This window comes from Saccostrea cucullata, unplaced genomic scaffold (assembly GCF_032062105.1).
Source record: "Saccostrea cucullata isolate Sc308-1 unplaced genomic scaffold, CSIRO_AGI_Scuc_v1 ctg473, whole genome shotgun sequence".
NCBI classification, from domain to species: Eukaryota; Metazoa; Mollusca; class Bivalvia; order Ostreida; family Ostreidae; genus Saccostrea; species Saccostrea cuccullata.
In genome coordinates, this window is record NW_026938446.1 from 243374 (window position 1) to 264890 (window position 21517).

The window sequence follows — 21517 nt, forward strand, 5'->3', positions numbered from 1 at the left end:
CATTTTGATACGAGACTGGAGCTAAACACCTGCTCGACTGCGACCTAAACAAACTTGCTTGCCTTGCTGGATGGCTATGTATTAGCTTTCCTTAAAAGCTTGTCTGACGTGGTTTGCTTAAATTCAAAAAGCGGACAGAAATAATATGTTATATAATTTCTTTCGTTCGATATTATATCTTCAAGAGACCATGCGTAAACAATATTGTATACAATAATGAACAAAGAACATTGAATGTAAGCTCATGGCTCCAGGATCATAAAAACAAACTAAGACTTAAGTCAATTTTTTAATAGACGATAAAATATTTAATTATTGAATTAATATCTTCATTTGCACATAACAACATCTCTGTGAAACAATACTAAAAATATTTTAATTCTGGTCTGCTTGACTTTACAACATTTTATTATAAAATAAAGATTTTGATCGACTTAAGCTTAAGATGTTTCAAGATCCCGGGGCCAGCATTTTTCAAGTAATGTTTTGAATGACCTAACTGATTTTTTTGTTTCGGTCGAAGTCGAGCAGGTGTTTGAAAATCTAGTCCAGGGCCTAATCACTCCCACTCTTGACAGTATATAGAAAAATCAGCACGCACTAAATTTTAATAAATCTGGTAAATACAGGAGTTTACATGTTGTTTTTCATGTCATAAAAAATTCAGCTCCAGCCTCGTATCAAAATGCCCGAATCGGAATGGAAGATTCCGGGATTATTTTGCGTCAGCCATGATTTGAAGTGAACCCAAGTGAAATACTGTTATGATACCTAGACTGGCTTGCCTGTCTGATCCTCGATTTCGTACTGCCATGCAGTCTAGGAACAGCGAATTTGTGTTATAGACAAGCGTCTGGCCGATCGAGACTACAAATAATGACGAAAAAGTAGTAGCATATAATGAAAATTAGTATAATGAAAAGAAGTATAATGACAAAATACCATCATATAATGACAAAATACCATCATATAATGACAAAGTACCATCATATAATGATACAATACCAGCATATAATGACAAAATACCAGCATATAATGACAAAGTGCCATCATATAATGATAAAACACCATCATATAATGACAAAATACCATCATATAATGATAAAATACCAGCATATAATGACAAAGTACCAGCATATAATGAAAGTTCTCCACATAAGGCAGTTACGGCGTTCCATAAAAAAGATCCCTCATTGCTCAATGGCCCTAAGTGTTGAGTATAGGACAAAATTGTAGCTCTCCACCGGCAAGTGGTGGCGTCCCCATAATAATTATGAGTGAAAAATTCTCGAAGGGACGTTAAATAACAACAATCAATCAATCAATATATCACTTTTAACAACATTCGCCTACATTTAGCGTAGCGTCTGCTCTAGAGCACAGGCACCTGGCGAATGGATGGTGTAACACCCTCCCCCTCCATCCGTCCGGTGCCCGTGGGTGTAAGTAGTCGATCCGATTCAACTCTCACTGTGGGACGTGGAGACCGCTCCTTCGGAAGAGAGCGTGTAAACTGGGGTCCCGTGTCGCAGTTGGTGCTGACACTGAAAAGATCCCTTACTGCTCAATGGCCGTAAGTGCCGAATATAGAAAAAAATTGCACCTCTCCATCGGCAGGTGGTAGCGTCACCACATGAGTGAAGAATTCTCGAGAGGGACGTTAAACAACAAACAAACAAACAAACAAAACGTTTATCAACAGGTATAGAACAAGCGCCTTATATTTTCAATAAAGATTTACAAGGCCCCATTTCAAATTTTACTGAGCAATAAATCATTAGACATAGAAATTTTTTTTATCTACAAAACTTTGTAAATATAAAAGTAATCAATGAGACAAAGGGATCGATAAAACGGTCATACGTTCAAAAGCACCAGTTGTCTATTAGACTAATCAACAAATTGAACAGTATTTTTTTTCATATTAGATATATAATAAAAATATCCCACGCACAACCTGGTCAAGTATTTTACAGTACATGTACATGTATATCATTAATCCACCTCCGAAATAGTTAGATCCATGGTTGATGTTGTTTTCTTGCTTTTCATGAACAATGACCTCAGCGATGTTAGGCGGGGTATGAGGGGGTACTTAGGTTTGCTGTATGCCTCTTTAGGTGGTTTTTCACGCGATTCCTGTTAAAGAAAAACACTTAGCTAATTTAAGATGTCCACATATAACACATCAAATTATTTAACTCAGCAATCTTTATAATATAAATGTCACCTTTCTCTTTTTCCATTTGAACACAATACATTCAATTCCAAGCATCAGGAACCCCGTGGCGAACCCCGCTCCTGTTAGGATGAAGACTCCGCTGAGGTTCTTGAAGGGGAGTCCCGTGGTGGAATCGTCTTCCTTTGGACACGATACCGATTTAGACCACCACACCTCCTTCCTTTGTTCAAAGTATGCATCGGCTTGAAGTTCAAGTATTCTAACAGAAAAAATAAATCAAGATTTTCTTACTAAACTGTGTATCGTACATGCTCTTTGTTTGCAGCTAGATTAATAATCTAAAGATTTTCTTTCAAACACTAAGCAATATTAAGTTATCTGCCATTCTCGTAGTAAAACATTTACTCGCACGTATTAAAAAAAATAAGCACCAAAAACACCGTTCTTTTTTATTTAAAAAATATTAAAGGCACAAGATAGAACATTAATATTATATTATATACTTTGCATTGAATGCGTCCTTTAGGGGCGAATTTTCCTGTAGAACAAATGCATAAGGTTTCGCACTAAAAACCTCTCCGACGGTGATCAAATTGCAGTACTTTGTCATTTCATACTTTATCATCGGTGTCTCGTGGATAAATGCAAATCCTTCCGAAAGAACACGATCCACGCCCTCCTTAGATGTTTTGAGAAAACCCGTTTCATTGATTTGAGAAAACATTCTGGAATAAAGGTCATCGAGGGGATAGTCCCACACAGTGAGGTCATTTCTATCGTTACTCTTCGCGTAACTCATATTCTTCCACAGCTCGAAGAAGTTCTCTTCAATGCCTTTCATACGGGAAAAGTAAGCTTCACTGACAGACCCAGCTAATGCAGAATATTTAATAGAATTCTGAGAGGCTAGCTCGTTTATGGAATGGATTTCAGTTGTTAGACGTTTGGATGTCATAAATGCAGCAAGGTTGGCTGTGTATGTCGCCATCATTATTTGACAAAAGAACCAGAATCCAATTACTAACACCCTTCCTGCAAATGTGCCGGGGGTTTTGTCTGGCCCTAAAACAAATTGTGTATCAATTCCCAATTCAAAAGGATTTAAAAACAATTAAAGTATGTTTGAAAAATATTGCATGTAAATAAATTAACGCGTAGGATTCTGCTTATGCTTACCATATATGGTAATAGAAGATATAAGAAACCAAAGTGTGTCGCTGATAGTAAACACCTTGTCCTTATCTTTTTCCTTTTCTTTGGAAAACACTCGGTAGACCAGGATGTGAAACACATAAAGCATAATACCCGTCAGACCAAGGAAACCGAACCAGGCTAGCCACACAGGCCCGTCAAAGACGTCCACAAATCCAAACATTGAGCTAGAAGCAATGGTGCCGCTCATCAGGATCTGTAAACCCGCATAATCATAGTAAGGGTTGGTAAAATCAATCACTTGTTCTCTCTCGGCTGTTACAGACACGGGGGCGGCAGCCAGATCGGCTTCCTGTTGAAGTATATTTCTTATTTGATCAATTTTTTGGACAAGTTCTCTGATTTAAATTTCTTTATTGTGTTCATTAGTTATCTGTAAACTTAATAAATATGTATATATTTAACCTAATCCTAACATCTAAAAAGTTCTTTACTTCAACCTTATTCTCTAACCCTAATTCCCTAACCCTAACTCTAACATCCTAACATTTAGGCCTCCTGAACTAGCCCTAATCAAACCCTAAATACTTAATGCTTATCATTTATATGTACAGGAAAAAAAATCTTATTTTTTATAGAATGCAAACATTTTTGGCATATTCTGCGAGACAAAATTTAAAATATAATTATCTTTTCTTTTAAAATTCACAATTTTATAAAGATAAGAACGCTGTGGCTTATAATGTACGTATGTTTAAAATATGTTGCATTAAATGTAAATCTAAATTTTGAACGTATCTCACATTTATCATGGTTATAGATAAGATGATTAATGTAACAAATATATATACCGCTTAAAGACTTTATTTCTTTAAAATACTAAAATTTAACCCTCTTTCTTTTTATGAATAATTTTAATGAAAAAAAACCCCTCTTTACCTTACCTATGAGCCGATAACATGTTACATTACCCCTCTTTGGACCTCTCCTATGAGCCCCGTCCAGGAACCATCCGGAAGAGCGAGACCGTACAGATTGTCACGTGCTTCACGGATCACGTACGTGAATCCTACCTCCTCAGCAATCTTATCGAGAACATCAATGGTATAGCCTTGAAAGAATGTCCCACTCTTGTTCACAACTTTTACTACAAATGGTGGCTCCTGAAAAAGATTTTATATGGTCAAATGTATGCACCGTGGCAACCGCTAATGATAAAAGGCAATGCAATGCAACGCTTAATGTAATAAATTATTGCATTAAAAGTTGATTCTCAACCTCTTAATGATGCAACCTCTAAAAAATGCAATGATTTATGCCAATAAGCATTGCTTGCAACGTTTCTTCATATATATTCTATTATAAAGCGGTCGCTACAGTGCACACACAGAGCAAAGTCAAAAGGAATTTATATAATATATCGGTATACATAAAATATTCATTGTTCTAAGGTTTAAATACAGAGAGAGAAGAAAGAAACATCAGCGACAGATTTGATGTTGAAAGCAGAATTGAAAAAAAACCCAGATTACATGGATAGTGATGACTGTTAATAATGATGCATGGGTGAAGGCGAAAGGTTGTGTAATCAAAACCACGTCTGTAGACCGAGTCCATGTTCCTATCTGAAAAAGTAAGATATTTGTCGACAAGAAACCAAAAAGAAAAAATATTACAAATGCATATTTCATATATTTCTGATTATTTCATTAACGTCTCAGAAATTGGTGTTTTTTTGTTTTTTTTTTTAAATATTTTAACATACTCTACAGGGTAAAAAAAAAAAAAAAAAGTTACAGCGATTATTTAAAACAAAGCAACTGCGTTTGTACTTTTGCTTTTGTTCGTATTTTATCGATCCTCATTAAATCGTCGTCCAACTTAATTTCTTTAGTTGCATTGTAAACATGCCATGCCAGGTGCCTCAAAGCTGACGTCTAAAACAAAAGATTAAATATCAAATTCAAAATGCAAATATTTAACTGCACTTTTATGCAATTAGTGTAAGTTTCTTTTTTTCAAAAATTATGATTAAATATTTAAAAAATGTTTACCTCAGTCAAGGTACATTTGAATAAAAGGGAGGGATAAAGCTTTGATATTTTTCTCAAGTAAATGGAGACTTCTCAGCAATAATGCGTCATCCACCTAAAATTAATGTTTTTTGACATTTGAATAAAAGATAATCAAAAGTTTTGATGTGATTATGTATCCTTTATCTTATCTTACATCTACGAGTCAATCTTTGATGTTTAAAATCTCTTTAATAGATAAAAGTAGATTAAAACACATTCCATTTTGTACATAAGTCTTAAGTTTCCATTTACATATCTTAAGTCGACGGTGACATCAGGATCTTTCACGAAATCGTGTCGAACACACACGACTGAGAAATTCAAACCCAAAATATCCGGACATTCTGTTTCGTCTGATGGAATCATCACCCAGTTATCTGTCCTTGTCACTGTTAAATTCTTCAGGTTTGAAAGCTACCAAAAAACCCCAAATAAAAAATAAATGAAATTAAACATCCTTTGAATCCATCGTTATTAAGATATCTTAAGTCACGACGTAACTCACAATTTGTAACAAATTCCTTATAATGGCACCAGAAGCAAACATGATGAAAGAATCTGTGTTGCCATCCGTAACAAACTGCTTTATTTGAGATGGCACACTGCTATTTTGAATTGTAAACATCATCATCTTCAAGGTGGAATTGAATCTCTTTTGAAAAATGCTAAGATCGAAATCTGAAACAATATAATGACAAAATTATTTTAAAAAGATTTTTGCAGTACTTCGACAATTGCCTTATTTAACAATCCTTGATGGTGTGCATGTAAATATTTTCTTTCAACAAATCGTCACATTGCAACATGAAAATAACTTTTTGCTGGGCTTACCATACATGTGGTCCGTAATATAAATGACCGATGTGAATTCGCTATCATTATACTTATAGATCTGGTGGGCAATGTCCATGTATTCGGTCACTGATGGTCTTATCCGTATGCTGGGACGACAAATACTGGACCTTCCAGGGCGAGTCCGAATATAAGCTACACCTATGCTTTTTGCTAATATGCACAAAAGATCGGAGGGATTTCTTTTCATATCAATATATGACGAGGAAGAACTGTTTTTCTCAGTGAAACCTAGTAGGAAAAATGGTCAAAAGATATTTTAACTTAAAAATGCACTCCAAAAATTACAAACTAAGTGGTTAAAGGGAAAAGGGGCAATGTAATCATAGTTGTCATCTTAAAATTTTGCTTGTTTTTCATTGACATCAATCGATGGAATATTTAATCAATCGTAAAGTTATAATTTGGCTTTGTAATGAGGAATTACTTGTTACAATTTTACTCACTATAAATGCCAGGGGTTTCATTTTTCGTGTTTACGACAAAAGTGACTGGACTTATATCCATAGATGCCCACACTCCAAGGCGAGTGGAATTAAAGAATTCATTTGTGATATTATAGATACGCTCAGCTTCGTCTTCATCTACAAGGATATCTGGAAAAAGATAAAAATCATAATTGAAAACGAAACAATTTATTGTCCTGCAGTTATAAAATAGGGAGAAAACAAAGAGAAATCAAACTCAACATGCTCTAAGTCGATCAAATTGTTATTATATACATTGTGTATTGTAATGATATAAACCAAAACAATTTAAAATGTCAAGACATCATTATCCAAAAATACCGATATAATCACGTAAAAAAACTCACCTAGATGAAATGGAAAAGGCTGAGCAGACGTCAATGAAGATATTGACAAAATGGCGACAAGAAACACAGTCATAACATCACTTTAACAAAACCTAGAGTATAAAAAAACATTTTGGAGACTCATGTTGTCTCTTATTTATCGAATTCTAAGTAATGGCGGAATGATTTGTTTTATTTTCATCTTTTACATAAAAAACTACCTATAAGTACAAATACAGAATAAGATAATTTGTTACACAGTTGTATTCTTGCGTAGTATGACGTCAAGCGAACAGAAACAAGAGGGCCAAAAATGGAAGACATTTAAAATCCCCTTCATATTTTTTTGACGTTTGAAAACATCAACTATCTCTTTATCTATTTATACTATTTACTATTTTTATGTATTGTATATCTAAATATATTATTCTTGATATGCTAAAACGAGAACGTGTTGCGAAACAGCCAAACTTGAATTTACTAAATTTTTCTGAAATCATGGCATCGTATGATCGTATCATCTAAAGTTATATTTAAAAATGTTTAGTGATAGTTTCGTTCATAATTTATTAATAATCAGAAATCCATATAATGAGTACATAACAAATAAATTGTCATGTACTCATTATATTATTTTCTAATTATAAATTTTAAATCATTTTTGTCCAGAGACATAAAAACAACCACCCCTGGTGTTTATATCATATATGTCTCTGGTTTATATCAAAAGTTAGTAAAAGACCACACGGTATGATTTTTTTCAAGCAACATAATTGTAGATCCCATATACTTGATAAACAAATGAAATATATGAAGAAAACGAAAATTACAAAATTGCAAGCATATACCTCTTTAACAAGAGGTAGGATCAGGTGCAATGGAGTAGTGAGCATCCTATGCCGACCAATCATACCCGCGTGTGCTCCTTGTCAAGATCAAAAAACAACGGGACATACCATTTAAATAAAGCTTTACCCATTTTATAAAGTAAGCAAAATTCAAGACTTTAAATAACAGAGCAATATCTTTTTCATTAAGGATAGAAATAGAAAACAGAATGAAATATCAATACATTTCCCTTTTTACGATGGCTTTAAAAAGTTAGTTAAATAAAGAGGGATTTTAACAGTTCTTTAAATGATTATACATTTTATTAATTGTTAAAAAACTAATAACCCCCATCCTCCGATTCCCTCTCTCTTCACTCTAACTTTTCAGTGATTTTAAATATAAAATGCACAACATACACTGTGTTAAAATAAAAATTCAATTGATTTAGCTTTATATGCAACACCGTCTTGCCCGTAAAAAGAAAGTCAAAATATAAAGTTATTGACACATTTTTGGACTTTAATGTGGATAACTGAACAGGTAATAATAATGTAGATACATTTGAATATGAACACTTTCCGTTAACTTCACATTTGATTTTTTGATTTTTTCCCTCAAAAGTGATCAAAAATGTCTTTATTTAATTACCAGCTAAATTATACAATTAACAATGTAAAATAATCGTAAAATATAGGCAATCGATATATGGCCACAGTGCAGGGGATGGGGGTGGGGTTGTCCGTTTATATTTCCGTAACATGTAAGGCTTTACAAGGCTTAGCATATCCAAGCTGCTGGCATGGGACCAGAATGGAATTCATACTCTGTAAAACTCACTTCATAAAATAAAATTTAGAAAACAAAATCATTAGAATGAAGGGAATTTTTTTTACAATTCAGTCATAAAAAAATATGATGAATTTTCTAAGATGCTCACATCCCTACTAAAATCTGACATTTCAAAACTCAGCCAGTTCAGAGACAATTGTCAGGAAATATATTATACAAAACAGTCATATTTAACTGACTGTATATTTAGGCATGAACAATTACCGGTATATGTTATTAATTTTTAACCCACACCCACCCCAACAAAATCTATACATTAAACTGCATGATGCATTTTCAGTGGACCTTCAGATATCCGGACCCCAGATATTCGGATGCTTCAGTATCCGGACGACTTTTCATTGGAACGAAATTTGTAAATGTAATTTTGTCTTGTTTAATTGGTAATTCTGGTATCCGGACGCTTCACATATCCGAACAAAATGACTGGGAACCAAAGCGTCCGGAAAAATGAGGCTCCACTGTATACTGATTTGTCTACTGGATGTATTTTTTAATAAATTTATGAGGAAAAAAAATCACGTGACACAAGATAGCGTTTTTTCACTGATTTAGAAGTGCCAAGAAATTCACAAAATTGTTTTGAGAAATTTACCCACCCTCCGTCCCCCTTCATACTCCATGATAAAAACATTGTAGTCTCAAAATTATGTTTTGTAATTTATTTATCATAATATATACCTTGTACCATCTTACTTGCCATCGTGCAACTTTTGTCTTGTCATCTTTATTAATTTTTTCCTTTTTAAATACTTTGTTTGTTTAAAAATATTGGCAGCTTTTTGTTTTGACAACTTTGTGGTTTATATACTTTTTATTTGTCAAAATATTTTTGCCAAAGTAATGTTTGTTTGCAACAGGGGAGATACCGTTGCCAAATTTATTGTTCTTTGTACTCAGGAAATATCCCGGTGATCTCCCCTTAACTTTATCTGTGTTATATACTTATTGTCATTTAATAAATGACAATTCTCACTCAGTATACATTGTTTGTTATATTTCAACTATTGCGGTAGTCTAGCCAGATCACTAGGGTTACATAAATACCACTTTGTTCGAAATTCTTAATAAATTTTTGTAAATGTCATCTTTGATTAAATTCTATTGGTATGCTTCTAAAACCATCCATTTCATAAAATAAAACCAGATTCTGTTATTCTAAGGTGTCATTATATACATGATTAACGATACTGAATTTATAACAATTCGGTTCCAGACTCATAGTGCTCATGATTGCTGTGCGATTTTGAAAATGGCAATGCTCAGAAACAAAGGTACAGATATAAAACGAAGAATATTATGCAGTATTATTTCAAACCTAAATAAAAAAGTGAAATTACATGTTGAAGGGTTAATGGTACTGGGTGTAGGAGAGACATCCAGCCTGTGCATCTAAAACTTTGGAAGTAAAAAAAATATTTATTTATTTTAACTGGATTGTGTTCACAAGAATTGTAAGTTTCTGCCATTTAGATTTTAACCCCCCCCCCTCACCAACACACACATGATCCCATCAATGTTAATCCTGGGTCTATCTATTGTGTAAATGTGTGAGGGTTATAATTCATTCCTTTGTTTATAAAGTTTTTCATCTTTTTGATCTGTAAATATTAAAAATATTTTTACTGTTAGACTGAAAAATATTCCGTGTATCCTTTATATTTTTCAAACAGCATTGTCATTTTTTGACCTTTGCAAACAGACAACCCTAAAAATGCAGTGAATTAACCGGATTTCCGTTTTATTTAAGTACTGTCTATTGTATATATCGTAATAACATGTTACCACGCTTCACAATTTTTTGGTCTTTATATGAAATTTAGAAAAAATAACAATCTAATAAATTTTCACTTCATTTAGGTAGCGTTTTGTTGCTCTAGATATATTTTTTAAATTAATTTTTCACATATATTGTAATTTATGACAAATCGTTTTATGCTCTTCCTATCGAGAGCAATGTTTTAAATTAAAATGATTTTCTAATGAATTCTACAGGCTTATCAAATGACTCATGCATGGATTACTAGATGTAAATATTTTGTTTGAGAAAATAATTGTTCAAAAAACTGAATGGATGTCGCCCGCTGTTCAGGTCTCCCCCTGGTGTCATAGAAAAGTGAAATGTAAAACACTCACTCATAATACTATACACCACTAATGAATCGTTAATATATATATAGCTATTGAATAATTATTAAAAGAGACAATGAGATAAAGATAATGTGAATGGGTAAATATAAATATTACACAACCATGAATTACCAAAGTAAAATTACAGAAGAAAATCATTTTACGTTCACTCTGAAAACGTTTGACGTTGTTGAAAAACATGACGTCATTATATTTTCCTCTTAAAGTATCTTTGATAAAAATGAAGAAAAAACCTACTTAGAGTAGAGATAGGACCATAAAATTTCATATTTGACAACTTCTAGCCTTACTCTATCAAAATCCGTGAAAAACTCAAAATGTATAAAAATTGCCATAAGGGCCCTTTTCCCATGGGCGCAATCATATATTTGTCGTTAAAAGATCTATACATTAGATATAAAATAACCTCTACAGTACACTACAATACATAATGTTAGAGAAAAACACCGGTGGGATTATGAAGAATCATTCAAGGAAATTTTTTCAGCAGATTGAATCCTCTTCTGTCTTAAAAGTGGATAAATATAACATGAGAATAAAATTTCTGTGACGAAAGCGAGTATTGCAAGTCCAGTAAATGCGCCATAAACAATGAAAATTCCGGCCATGCTGTCTATCTGTAGTTCTGTGGCAGTTTTCTTCGAATGTAGTGCGTCACACTCGCTTCCAAGGGGCCACCATTTGGAGCGAAATTTGGCAATTAAACCTGCCTCTATCATTGTAATCATACTAAAAAAAATTACAATCATACTTTTCAGTAATAAAGAAATTTCAAAATATGTTTTTGATGTGCATTGAAGCAATTAATACCATCTTTATGTAACTTCTCTTTTTTTATGTCCCACCTGAACGGATTAATTTTTTTTTTGGAAATAACTAATTATTTAAAATACCAAGATTAAAATACATAAAACAAGTGGTTAGGACTTTTAACTCAGTTCTACTCATTCATGGTATTCGATCTTTCGAATTTCGAGAGAATAAGATTCAACTGTACTTACTGTAAATTGAATGCTGTTTTGAATTCAGCATCTTCTCTAACGATGAAGGATAGTCCTGCTTTATTAAAAGTCTCTTCAGCAACCAACATATTTTGACAATCTTTTAAAACTTTATACGTAAGTTGGGACACGTCTGTCATGTAGGCGTATGTTCCTGTTTTTACCAAGTCGTATCCTGCCTCTGTAGTTTTAATAACAGGCATGTCGTCCATCTTTTCTCTTATTTGCTTGTATAATCCACCTTTTGCTCTCTGTTAAAAATTGATACAAATTAGATACTTGAAGGAAAAAGATGAAAACATTTGATAAATAAGATAGGTTATACTAGCAAGCAGAACCTTTGTGTCAAATTTACCTTGAAAAGAAAATCGAGATTCGAACCCGTTTTGACTAATGGCTTGTAATCAGATGATGCAGCCAATTGTTCAAGATTCTTAATTGGCGATTTCGCTGGTGGTATTGTAAGATACGCTGCCAAGTTTGCAGTATACAGTTCCAAAATTAGAATTGTACACATCCACCAAATACCGAGCACCACTTTACCTGAGGCTGATGTAGGAGTTGAGTCTCCACCAACTGAAATAAGGAATAAACATTGAGTCTTTGCTTAATGGAGTACACAATAGACTTTCAACAACTAATTTAGAGCTTTTTCTCAGAATATTTAATACCATTCATGGTATGTTATAGAAGTTGGGCGATAATGACAATAAGCTACAAAGGTGTAGATAGCTTATAACCCTTAGATGAGACACAATTTTATTTACATGTATCTGTTATATAATAAACAAAACATGAGCTTTTAGGGTTCCGAAAAGACAGATATATATAATACACAGAATTTGCAAATATATCCAGTGAACTGTGCAAAGCAGTGGTCATCAGAAATTTTTGTACACGGGTCTTAAATTGATAAGATAGTGATGAAAACATACTTTGACCAAAGAAGGCTCCAAAGCCAAGCCAAACATTTTGATGAACAGGTTTATCTGCTTCTCTTGTGTACGGACTCAGTCTGGACACAATAGACAATATGATTCCTGTAACCACAATAGATATTCCAGTAGCAATCCAAGAAGTAGACTGAAATGGTAGAAACATCCGAAACATCAGGTCAGCTTTTTGATCAGCCTTTTTCATGATTATTCCAACCCCTTCTTCTTGGAAGGGTGTTAGAAAGTCAATAACTGTTTCTCTCGAGGCGGTAACAGTAAACGGTCCTACCCCTATATCGGCCTCCTAAAACAAAAGCGTTAAACTTTGTAAAATAACGATTTCAGCATAATGCATTACACAAATAACACAGATTCATTCAAATTACAATGTAAGTCATAAGTAAAGTACATTTGTTAACATCTCAGCAGAGGTCTATTTCTTTCTTCTTTTAATCCTTAGATTTTATTTGTGCTTTCACATATACAGTCTGAATTAATTTTCATTCAGTACATACTTACAATTCGACTTCTTTATAATTCATATATTTTATATTCATATGATATCGTTAAAAATAAAAATTGGTATGTTTATCTGTCATTTGTCTTATCCCTTTCTAAAATCATTATCAAAATTTTCCGATTAAATTGTATTTTCTCTATACGAGGGGTGATCAAAAAGTTCGCAAACTATCTCTATATCTACAAAACCACAATTCAGATTAGAATGAAATTCGGTACACACATAGCCATACACAAGGCCTATAAATAGCATATGCTGAATAAAGTTTCTCTCCTTGTTTGTGACGTCACAATGTCAAAATGACGTCACGATTTAGGTCACTTGTGACGAAAAATGGTTGTCTCAGTCGAATTCGTTCACCAAACGACTGTACAATTTATTGTAATATCTTAGAAATCCCTCTACCGTATCATATAATAATTTGTACACAGTTTATTGAGATAAATGAGTTCCTATAAATTCAATTAATGATTGGATTAATCGTTTTAGTGAAGGAAGGCTGATGGTTAAAAATGATACTTGTCATCTTGCCCAGTGAAAGCAAGTTTGAAAAGATATGTATTTTTGATTAAGCAATTTGCTATCAAAGACCTCCCATTAGCACTTTGAAAAATAGTTGAATATTTGAACAATGATATAAGTATTAAATACCTAAGATATCGTTTACTTTAGATTTTATATTAGATATGATAAAAAGAATGCACCCATTCTCTATCCACCTTGAATAAAGGTCTCTCCTGAGACAGAAGATTTGTGTTTTAATGGTCGCCATGCTTATTTTTGGAAAGGATGTTATTATCCACCCATTCTGTTGCCGAGATATGACCATTTCTGACAAATTAACTGTTCTTGTCATAAGAATTAACTCACATGGAAAGAAATATAAAACTCGGAAAAATCTTTTAACTTTTGTGACAGAACGCTACGGAGGGAGTCACGTGACCGCCAATATCACGTGATTCGCGCATGCGCAGAACGGTGGTTGATGTGCATTAAAATCGAGGAGGATTAATTTAAAATATAAACAACATTAAAACCAAATATTGTTTCTTGTATGGAAGTTATTCAATTAGTTTGCGAACTTTTTGATCACCCCTCGTAGTTGTAATACAATAATCATACAAAAATAGGATTTTATAACACTTACACCTCTCATAACCATTCCAACCATTCCTGTACCATTTGTACCATTGGCTGTTGGACCTCCATATGTACCATCTACGGAGTCAATCGTCACGTATCTATAATTCAATTAATTTCATTTCATTCAAAATTAAAATAAAAGATACGTCAGAGTCTGCCACTTCTGTTCAATATTTATATATATTTTTAGGGAAAAATGCTTATAGTAATATAACATCAAAGCTTTATGATAAACGTGGTGACTTCCAAATTTTCAATCGTCAACTTCCCTTACTTATTCAGCTATGCTGTATACCTTTACCATCTGCTTACGGGGTTTATATATCTCATTTGATTCGATACACAAGAACATGTTGTACATAAGAATACTTTCCAAAAAGAGGTCAATTATTGACAAGAAAGTTTTTGAAACAAAAAAGTCAACAGTCTCATTTAAAGTCGCTATTTAGCAATCTTCTACTATCTTAATGTCAAATGTTGGCTGACGTTTTTCATATAAATATCTACGGATTTTACCGTTATTTCCTGATTATGCAATAGAACATACGAAGAGTGTATCCGGTTGACAGGGGATACTCACTTCACCATGGTACATGATCCCATTTCTGATGTTTTAGAGGTCCGTGTTTGCTCTGCTCCTAATTTGTATTGTCTTAATGGACTTTTGAGTTTGAATACTGTGCGTTATCTCCACATATTTAATAAAAAAGAAAAGTTTATAGTTCTATATATATCCATATATATTCATTTTTTTCATTATCAAGGTTAATATTCAATTGTAAATAAATACCTGAAGTTAAAAACTTTGGCAAATTCATTAAAAATATCATAACAAAGTCCGTAATACTGGATGCTGTCGTTTCCTTGTAATTCTCTGATGGTGAATGGAGTACTCTGAAAAGGAACAACAATGACGTACAAACTTATCTAAAAGCCAAATATTTAAAACGCAGAGAAGACAAAACCCACTAGGTATTGCAAGAATAAATTTAGTAAGTTTGAAGTGAAATGCCATAGATTCATCGAGAAAAATTTAGTTGCTCAGTTTCGTCGAGGACATAAAATTCTCATTGGGTTTAGTAGATTTGGGCAAGTGTTCTAATGATGAGCTTAAAAAGTATAGGCAATTTCACGATATCTGCGGTACTTTTCTTTTGCAGGTTAAATTGAAATAGTTCAGTGAAATTTGACTTAAACGTTAGCGTTTAATATATATCATTTCATCATCTATCAACAAAAAACCCCTCGCCAAATGCTATTAAGTTGCCATGCAAAAGAACGGAACAGGAGCTTATTTGCCAAATTGGTAAAAGAGAAAAAAATAAACTTACTGTCCAAGAAACAACAGTAAGAGTCCTATTCCCGAAATCTTTAAACAGGTTTTTGAAAAGTCTGTCGTCTTGTACACGGAATCCCTCTAAATAGCTGTATGTGGCTACCTCAGAGAATGTCTCGTTCTGTCCAGTTTGGCTACTATGAATGTATACAACGTTATTCCAACTTCCGGAGATACCTTGGGTTGTCTATAAAACATTGTTGAAATGAATGATATTTTAATTTTACGTTCATATTGCCTTATTTTTGATTAAATATTGAGAACATCTTTCCACCTTTCAAATTTTACTAGGTATTTAATAAGGAAGTTAGAAAAACGAAAAAAGTAAAATATGCGAGGAAAAAAAGGAACATCTCATTAAAGATCTCAATACAGCCATGGAACATTTTTAAAGATAATTTCCATTAAAAATGCTATACACATGATTGTAATGGAAACAACGCTTGTTTGCGTGTTTATCTAATTTTGATGAATCAGATTTTATAATATCTATTGGACAGTGTAAGAAGCTTTAACCTAATTTGTCCTATATCCTGGTCAATTAAAACAACCTTTTCAGTTTGTTTGGATCAATGGGATGCAATATAAAATGTAAACCAAATATTCCAGATATAAGCTATGGAGAACAATCCTTCGTAATGAGTAGATACTAAATCAGTAGCGTAACCTCAAAATTAGTAGACTGGACTTAATTAAATTAAACTGAAGTCATCTGTGAATCTCTGGCAAGTAATTTATTGTACCAATGGATAATTAAGGCAAAGTAAACAAACAGTACCTGCAGCAAGCTTTGATGCAGCTGACTATTGACTGGGGTGGGTCTATTAGTATAACAGTCGTACGTCCCTATGGAAATGGACGAGTTATTACTCAACATCGACTGTAAACTACGTCTGTAGGCCATTATAACATCAGTCAGAATGACATTGGAAAGCTGAAGCATAAAAAAGTTCAAATAAATGGTCCAGAACAAATGATGAATTACAATGGCTCAACACATTTCAGTTTACATTTAATTCAAAACTACGTTTAGCAAAAAAAAAAAAATTATGTTATCCATTAATTTAACCTTTCAGTAAATTAGGCTGCGTCCTTTAATCATTCCATTTTAATCATTTATTAATCAAATATTGTTCGAGAAATTGTAGCTTTGATGTTTGGATGATCAAATCTACAACATATTTCCTTGTAAAACATTTTTTTCTTATAAAAAAGACATACATACGCTAATATTGTTGTTAAAAGCAACGTTTCTTGACACAGTAAGAACATTTCCATTCTGAAGAGCATTTGGTAGATCAGTATCCAATAACAGATTTGGATCTATGCTAAACACCCAGAAGTATTGTCTACTGAACATCTTAAAGGAAGAAGCCTGAAAAATATATCTTTTCATTCATGAACCTCTTTGACAACATTTGCATACATAAAGATCTATATGAGATTATTTTGGGGGGTTAAAATAAGATAAATTTAGTTAGGGTAAAGACTTCTAAATACGTTATCTTACAATGGCTCCCAATTCTATTCTAAATTGTAATTTGGAAAAATTCAATTTACATTATCAATATTAACATCAGAAAATATATTTTGGTCTGTCAGCCTGTCTGTTAATATGTTGGTCCGCAAAAAAATTTAAGCATATCCACCACTTTTGAATGGTTAGAGCTATCAGTATCCTATTTCACTACATACAAGACCTTTCTTCCGCTATCAATATTTAACCTTTGACCCACTAGAAAAATCTTGACTTGTACTCATATATATGTATCACACAAGTATTCCCTATGACAAGATATTTCTTTCGGTACCCATATTTTTTTTTATCCTGGCTTAGAGTTTGACGTAAATTTATGAAAAATAGCCTTGTCTTTAACATTTGATGTTAGGGCTTTAAAATTTTCACCAATAATTTCATCATGCATGGCCCTTTCTTTTGACCCTATGTCCTTGGAGTATGATCTTTTTTTAACAAATATTCTAATTATCTGAATGGCTGCCGTTTTTCAGATATGTATGTTTTCAGTTCGATAAACCTTAAAGAGTATATAGTTCTTGACCTTTCTTTTCGGGCGTGATTGTTCTTTAACATGTTGATTTGGATCGAGGGTAATATTTATAATTTCTTCCTGGTTTTACCTCTGAAAATATTTTGGAAACACGTAACTTATTATAAGTTGACTCTGTTACCACTTATGCTGATTTTAACTAATGATTCATTTGTACTAGTCTCGTTCTCACAAGAAGTTAATGAGAATTTTGACCTTTTAGAAAAGTGAGTAGGTATCGACTTTGGAATAAGACAGATTCTATTCCTAAAGGTACCAAATTTAGTAATCACACATCAAACTAGTGATTTCTTTCCCTAAAGTCTCTATTACCATCACATTCAATCTCGCAGCTGCCTCGATATAAGTACACTTGTAATAACTGATATGGTAGGATATCCTCTAGGTATATTCCTATATTCAGCTTTAGCTATTTCACGTCCCAGCAATCAAATGAATATTTAAAACAGCTTAACAACGCATTGAAATTCCCTGAGCCTACTTTTCCGATACATCCGTATTTAATCAAAATCCGTACAACGTAGAATACAGCTTAAAGGGTGAAATGAAGCGTAGGCAATTTAACTAAGTGATACATGTAGGTGTGTTTAATCAATATCATTGATAAATATTTTTTCTCCATTTATAAACTAATATAAGTAAACATTATTGAATAATTTATTTTATTTAAACTCTGATTATTTAGTTGTGACATTATTAATCTAGATGACAAGATAAAACATTCCATTTCCTGGCAATGGTGAGTTAAATGGCGCCAGACAGGAGTAAATTAAGAAAACTAATTATTAATGTGTATAACCGTCTGTTCTCAAAGTTATTATTTATAGACAAAACTGATATCGCTTAAAAATTAATTCTATATACTAAAAATGAGAACAATTAAATTTTTGATTTCATGCAGGTACCTTTTGAATGGTATCAATTGTATTATTCACATTCAGTGCAGTAAAAATCACCGCCTTCTCATTTTCTCCGTAACTGGAATTAAGAAAAGCCTTCATATTGCTGACATTGGAAAGAAGAAAAGTACTTGAGAAAATAGCAGCAGAATTAAATTGATCCACCAAATGCTGGATACAATATTCATCTGTAAGAAAAAAAACATCTTATTGTGCATATTAACCATTCTGACATAATAATGCGAATGATGATGCGAATCTTGATAAGTATTCTTTAAACAATTAAATGCTTTCAGTTTTATTTATAAGCAAAATGCATTACATCTATTCCATAAATCTTTTTGTCTTTTAAAAATGAGGTTTGAATCTTCTCTAGTTAATCTCAAAATAAAGAGTCCAAATATCTTTGTTACATGTCTTGTTTACAAAGTAAAGATTGTGGGAAAAATAACATAGGGAAAAAAAATTCTCCATGGCTCACTGCTTATAGAAAACAAATAGTTACTTGCTTCATTAAAAAATAATATTGGAGACCTCTTTTAATTAGAATGTTAAAAAGAATGTTGGCATTTACTACTGGTTGAAAAAAAAGTGATAAAAACAAACCGTAAGAGTCGTCATAAATAACGTTGACTGCTTTCCAATTTTTATGTGACGCAATAGAAAGAAATGCTCTGTTTAGCAGACGACAGTCCGCCAGAATGGATAACGTTGGCGAGGATGGTGTTATGCATGGTTTTTCATCTTTGGTGATAAGTACATGAGGTAGATTTAATGAGCTGGCATGGTTGCTGAAGACAAGGCCCTTGTTACAAGAAGTGAATGTAATGAATCCTAAAATCTCAGTTCCTGATAATTCACACACTGCAATGAACAAAGTAAAAGGATATGTAGAGACGAGATAACTATTATTAATTGAGGATGAACAATAGTAAATGTTGTCCTTTTTTATATACTAAGGGCGTATTGTTTTATTTAAATTTAGTTTTGAATACAGTATACAGGGTTATTTTTGCACCAGGTTATTTTCGCCCTTTCACACTTGCAGACAATTTTTGTCCGGTTTTAAATTTGCCCAGTCATCGTTTTATTTCAGAAATTAAACTGTATTCTTTGAATTAGCCCCGTTTTAAGTTCGCCTAAATGAGGGTAAGGCGAAAAAGCGAAAATAAAATGGGGTGTGTGTGAAAATTTCCCTGTATACAGTAGTTAAAACATGCAACAGTCATGATGACATTATTACCTTTGCTTGTGATGTTGAAAAAGTCACTTCCGTTGAGGTAATATTGGTATGTCGTGACACTGTTAGGCACAGAAACGTTGATAGTGGGAAGATCTTGCAAAGACCACTCAGATAAATCATACAAAACACCTAAAAATGGATAGTTCATTGTTTTAGGCTTAAATAATTAAGTTTAATCTTTGCTTCAATTTCTAATAAAAATTATGTGGACAAAAATGTTTAATTATCATTTCATATTATAAATATTCGAATTTCCGTGAATAAGTATATTAACTAAATTTTGCTGTTATGCAAGACGAAGATTATTTCGTAGTGTAAACCGTTCATTAAAATCATTTACTACGAGTTTCTATTAAGTCAAAATAGTTTATTTCAGTGTTGTCTAAAACAGTTTTGAAACTGCATGACGCAAAACATGAATATACAGGAAAAATTAACATCAAAATACAGAAATGAATGTCTAGATATGCTGACTTTTTAACTCTAAACTATAGATTATACTAAAATATTTGCATTTATATTAGCTGTCAAATTCTACATAATGATCATGACCTGAGATATTTTTTTGCCCTAAAATTAATGTTTACACTAAAATAATCCCAAAATCAATCAAAAGCACAAATTCAGAGTAGAAACACTTTTTTGTTAACTACTCTTTCCTCAAACTTTTTTTCTCAATTTTTTTTAAATTAGTGGAAAAAAATGAAAATTAATCCATTTTTCCTTTTCCCTCTTTGTATGTGAATGTTTTATTATATTATGACTTCAATTGTCTCACTAAATTTTTCTCCGAAATTAGTTAAAAATAATAAAAAAAATTTCAAAGATCTTTAACTGAAGGTAACTATCGGAATAAATCTAAAAAGCACTCAAAAAAGAAGCAATTGTGAATTATACTCATTAATAAGTACTTACTTACAATTCTATTTAATTTATTTAAAAGTCAAATACTCACCGACATGGTATTTCCCCAGAGATATGCCAGTTTTCAGGACCAAAATGACAAAAGTTTCGAATAACATCTTAACAGGGTCATATCAACAATTTGGACATTTGTTAGAATACCTTTGAAAACTGGGGAAAGTCGCGTTCGAATCGATAGTTATAGGTAATGAAGGTTAGAGACGCGTGGTCTAGTTGATGGAGCGATTCAGATTCAATATCTTACGAATTGGTCAAACTTTTAACAGAGGCATATTTCAGAAAATTTGAACTATATCAAGTAAATCCGATATAATATTTTACAAAGCGTCTGAACTGTCGAAGGAATTGCATTTTAGAGAAATCGGAAGTAAATTGTACTTAAACAAATTGATTTTTTCTTCCACTGATTGAAAATTATTTGATGCATAATTAGTAAAACATGCCAATCTTTTCAAGTAAGCATCTCATTTCTACAGTCAATAATATAATGAAATGAAATATCATTACACATAACAAATAATGTCAATGTTGCATTGAGTAAGTTATTTTATTCTTTTATATC

The 21517-nt window shown here is 32.4% G+C and overlaps 3 protein-coding genes across 3 annotated transcripts; all 3 read right to left on the bottom strand.

Annotated features, from left to right (window-relative positions):
- Positions 1 to 1746: 1746 nt before the first annotated feature.
- Positions 1747 to 3668, bottom strand: LOC134250263 (ionotropic receptor 25a-like). The gene is made up of 4 exons (XM_062732613.1): positions 3359 to 3668; positions 2686 to 3244; positions 2231 to 2441; positions 1747 to 2139 (listed from the first exon to the last, which is right to left on the bottom strand). The coding sequence occupies exons 1-4, from the start codon at positions 3582 to 3584 to the stop codon at positions 1996 to 1998; spliced, it is 1140 nt and encodes a 379-aa protein (XP_062588597.1). The 5' UTR covers positions 3585 to 3668; the 3' UTR covers positions 1747 to 1995.
- A 1721-nt stretch (positions 3669 to 5389) lies between these two features.
- LOC134250275 (uncharacterized) lies at positions 5390 to 7148 on the bottom strand. The gene is made up of 6 exons (XM_062732621.1): positions 7076 to 7148; positions 6708 to 6857; positions 6241 to 6492; positions 5915 to 6087; positions 5662 to 5823; positions 5390 to 5482 (listed from the first exon to the last, which is right to left on the bottom strand). Exons 1-6 carry the CDS (start codon positions 7146 to 7148, stop codon positions 5390 to 5392), a joined length of 903 nt encoding a protein of 300 aa, XP_062588605.1.
- Positions 7149 to 11292: 4144 nt separating this feature from the next.
- On the bottom strand, positions 11293 to 21091 carry LOC134250276 (glutamate receptor ionotropic, delta-1-like). The gene is made up of 13 exons (XM_062732622.1): positions 20987 to 21091; positions 20032 to 20160; positions 19395 to 19652; positions 18795 to 18976; positions 17046 to 17195; positions 16599 to 16754; positions 15816 to 16007; positions 15275 to 15378; positions 14489 to 14582; positions 12822 to 13125; positions 12242 to 12462; positions 11887 to 12137; positions 11293 to 11614 (listed from the first exon to the last, which is right to left on the bottom strand). The coding sequence occupies exons 1-13, from the start codon at positions 21051 to 21053 to the stop codon at positions 11341 to 11343; spliced, it is 2382 nt and encodes a 793-aa protein (XP_062588606.1). The 5' UTR covers positions 21054 to 21091; the 3' UTR covers positions 11293 to 11340.
- Positions 21092 to 21517: the final 426 nt, after the last annotated feature.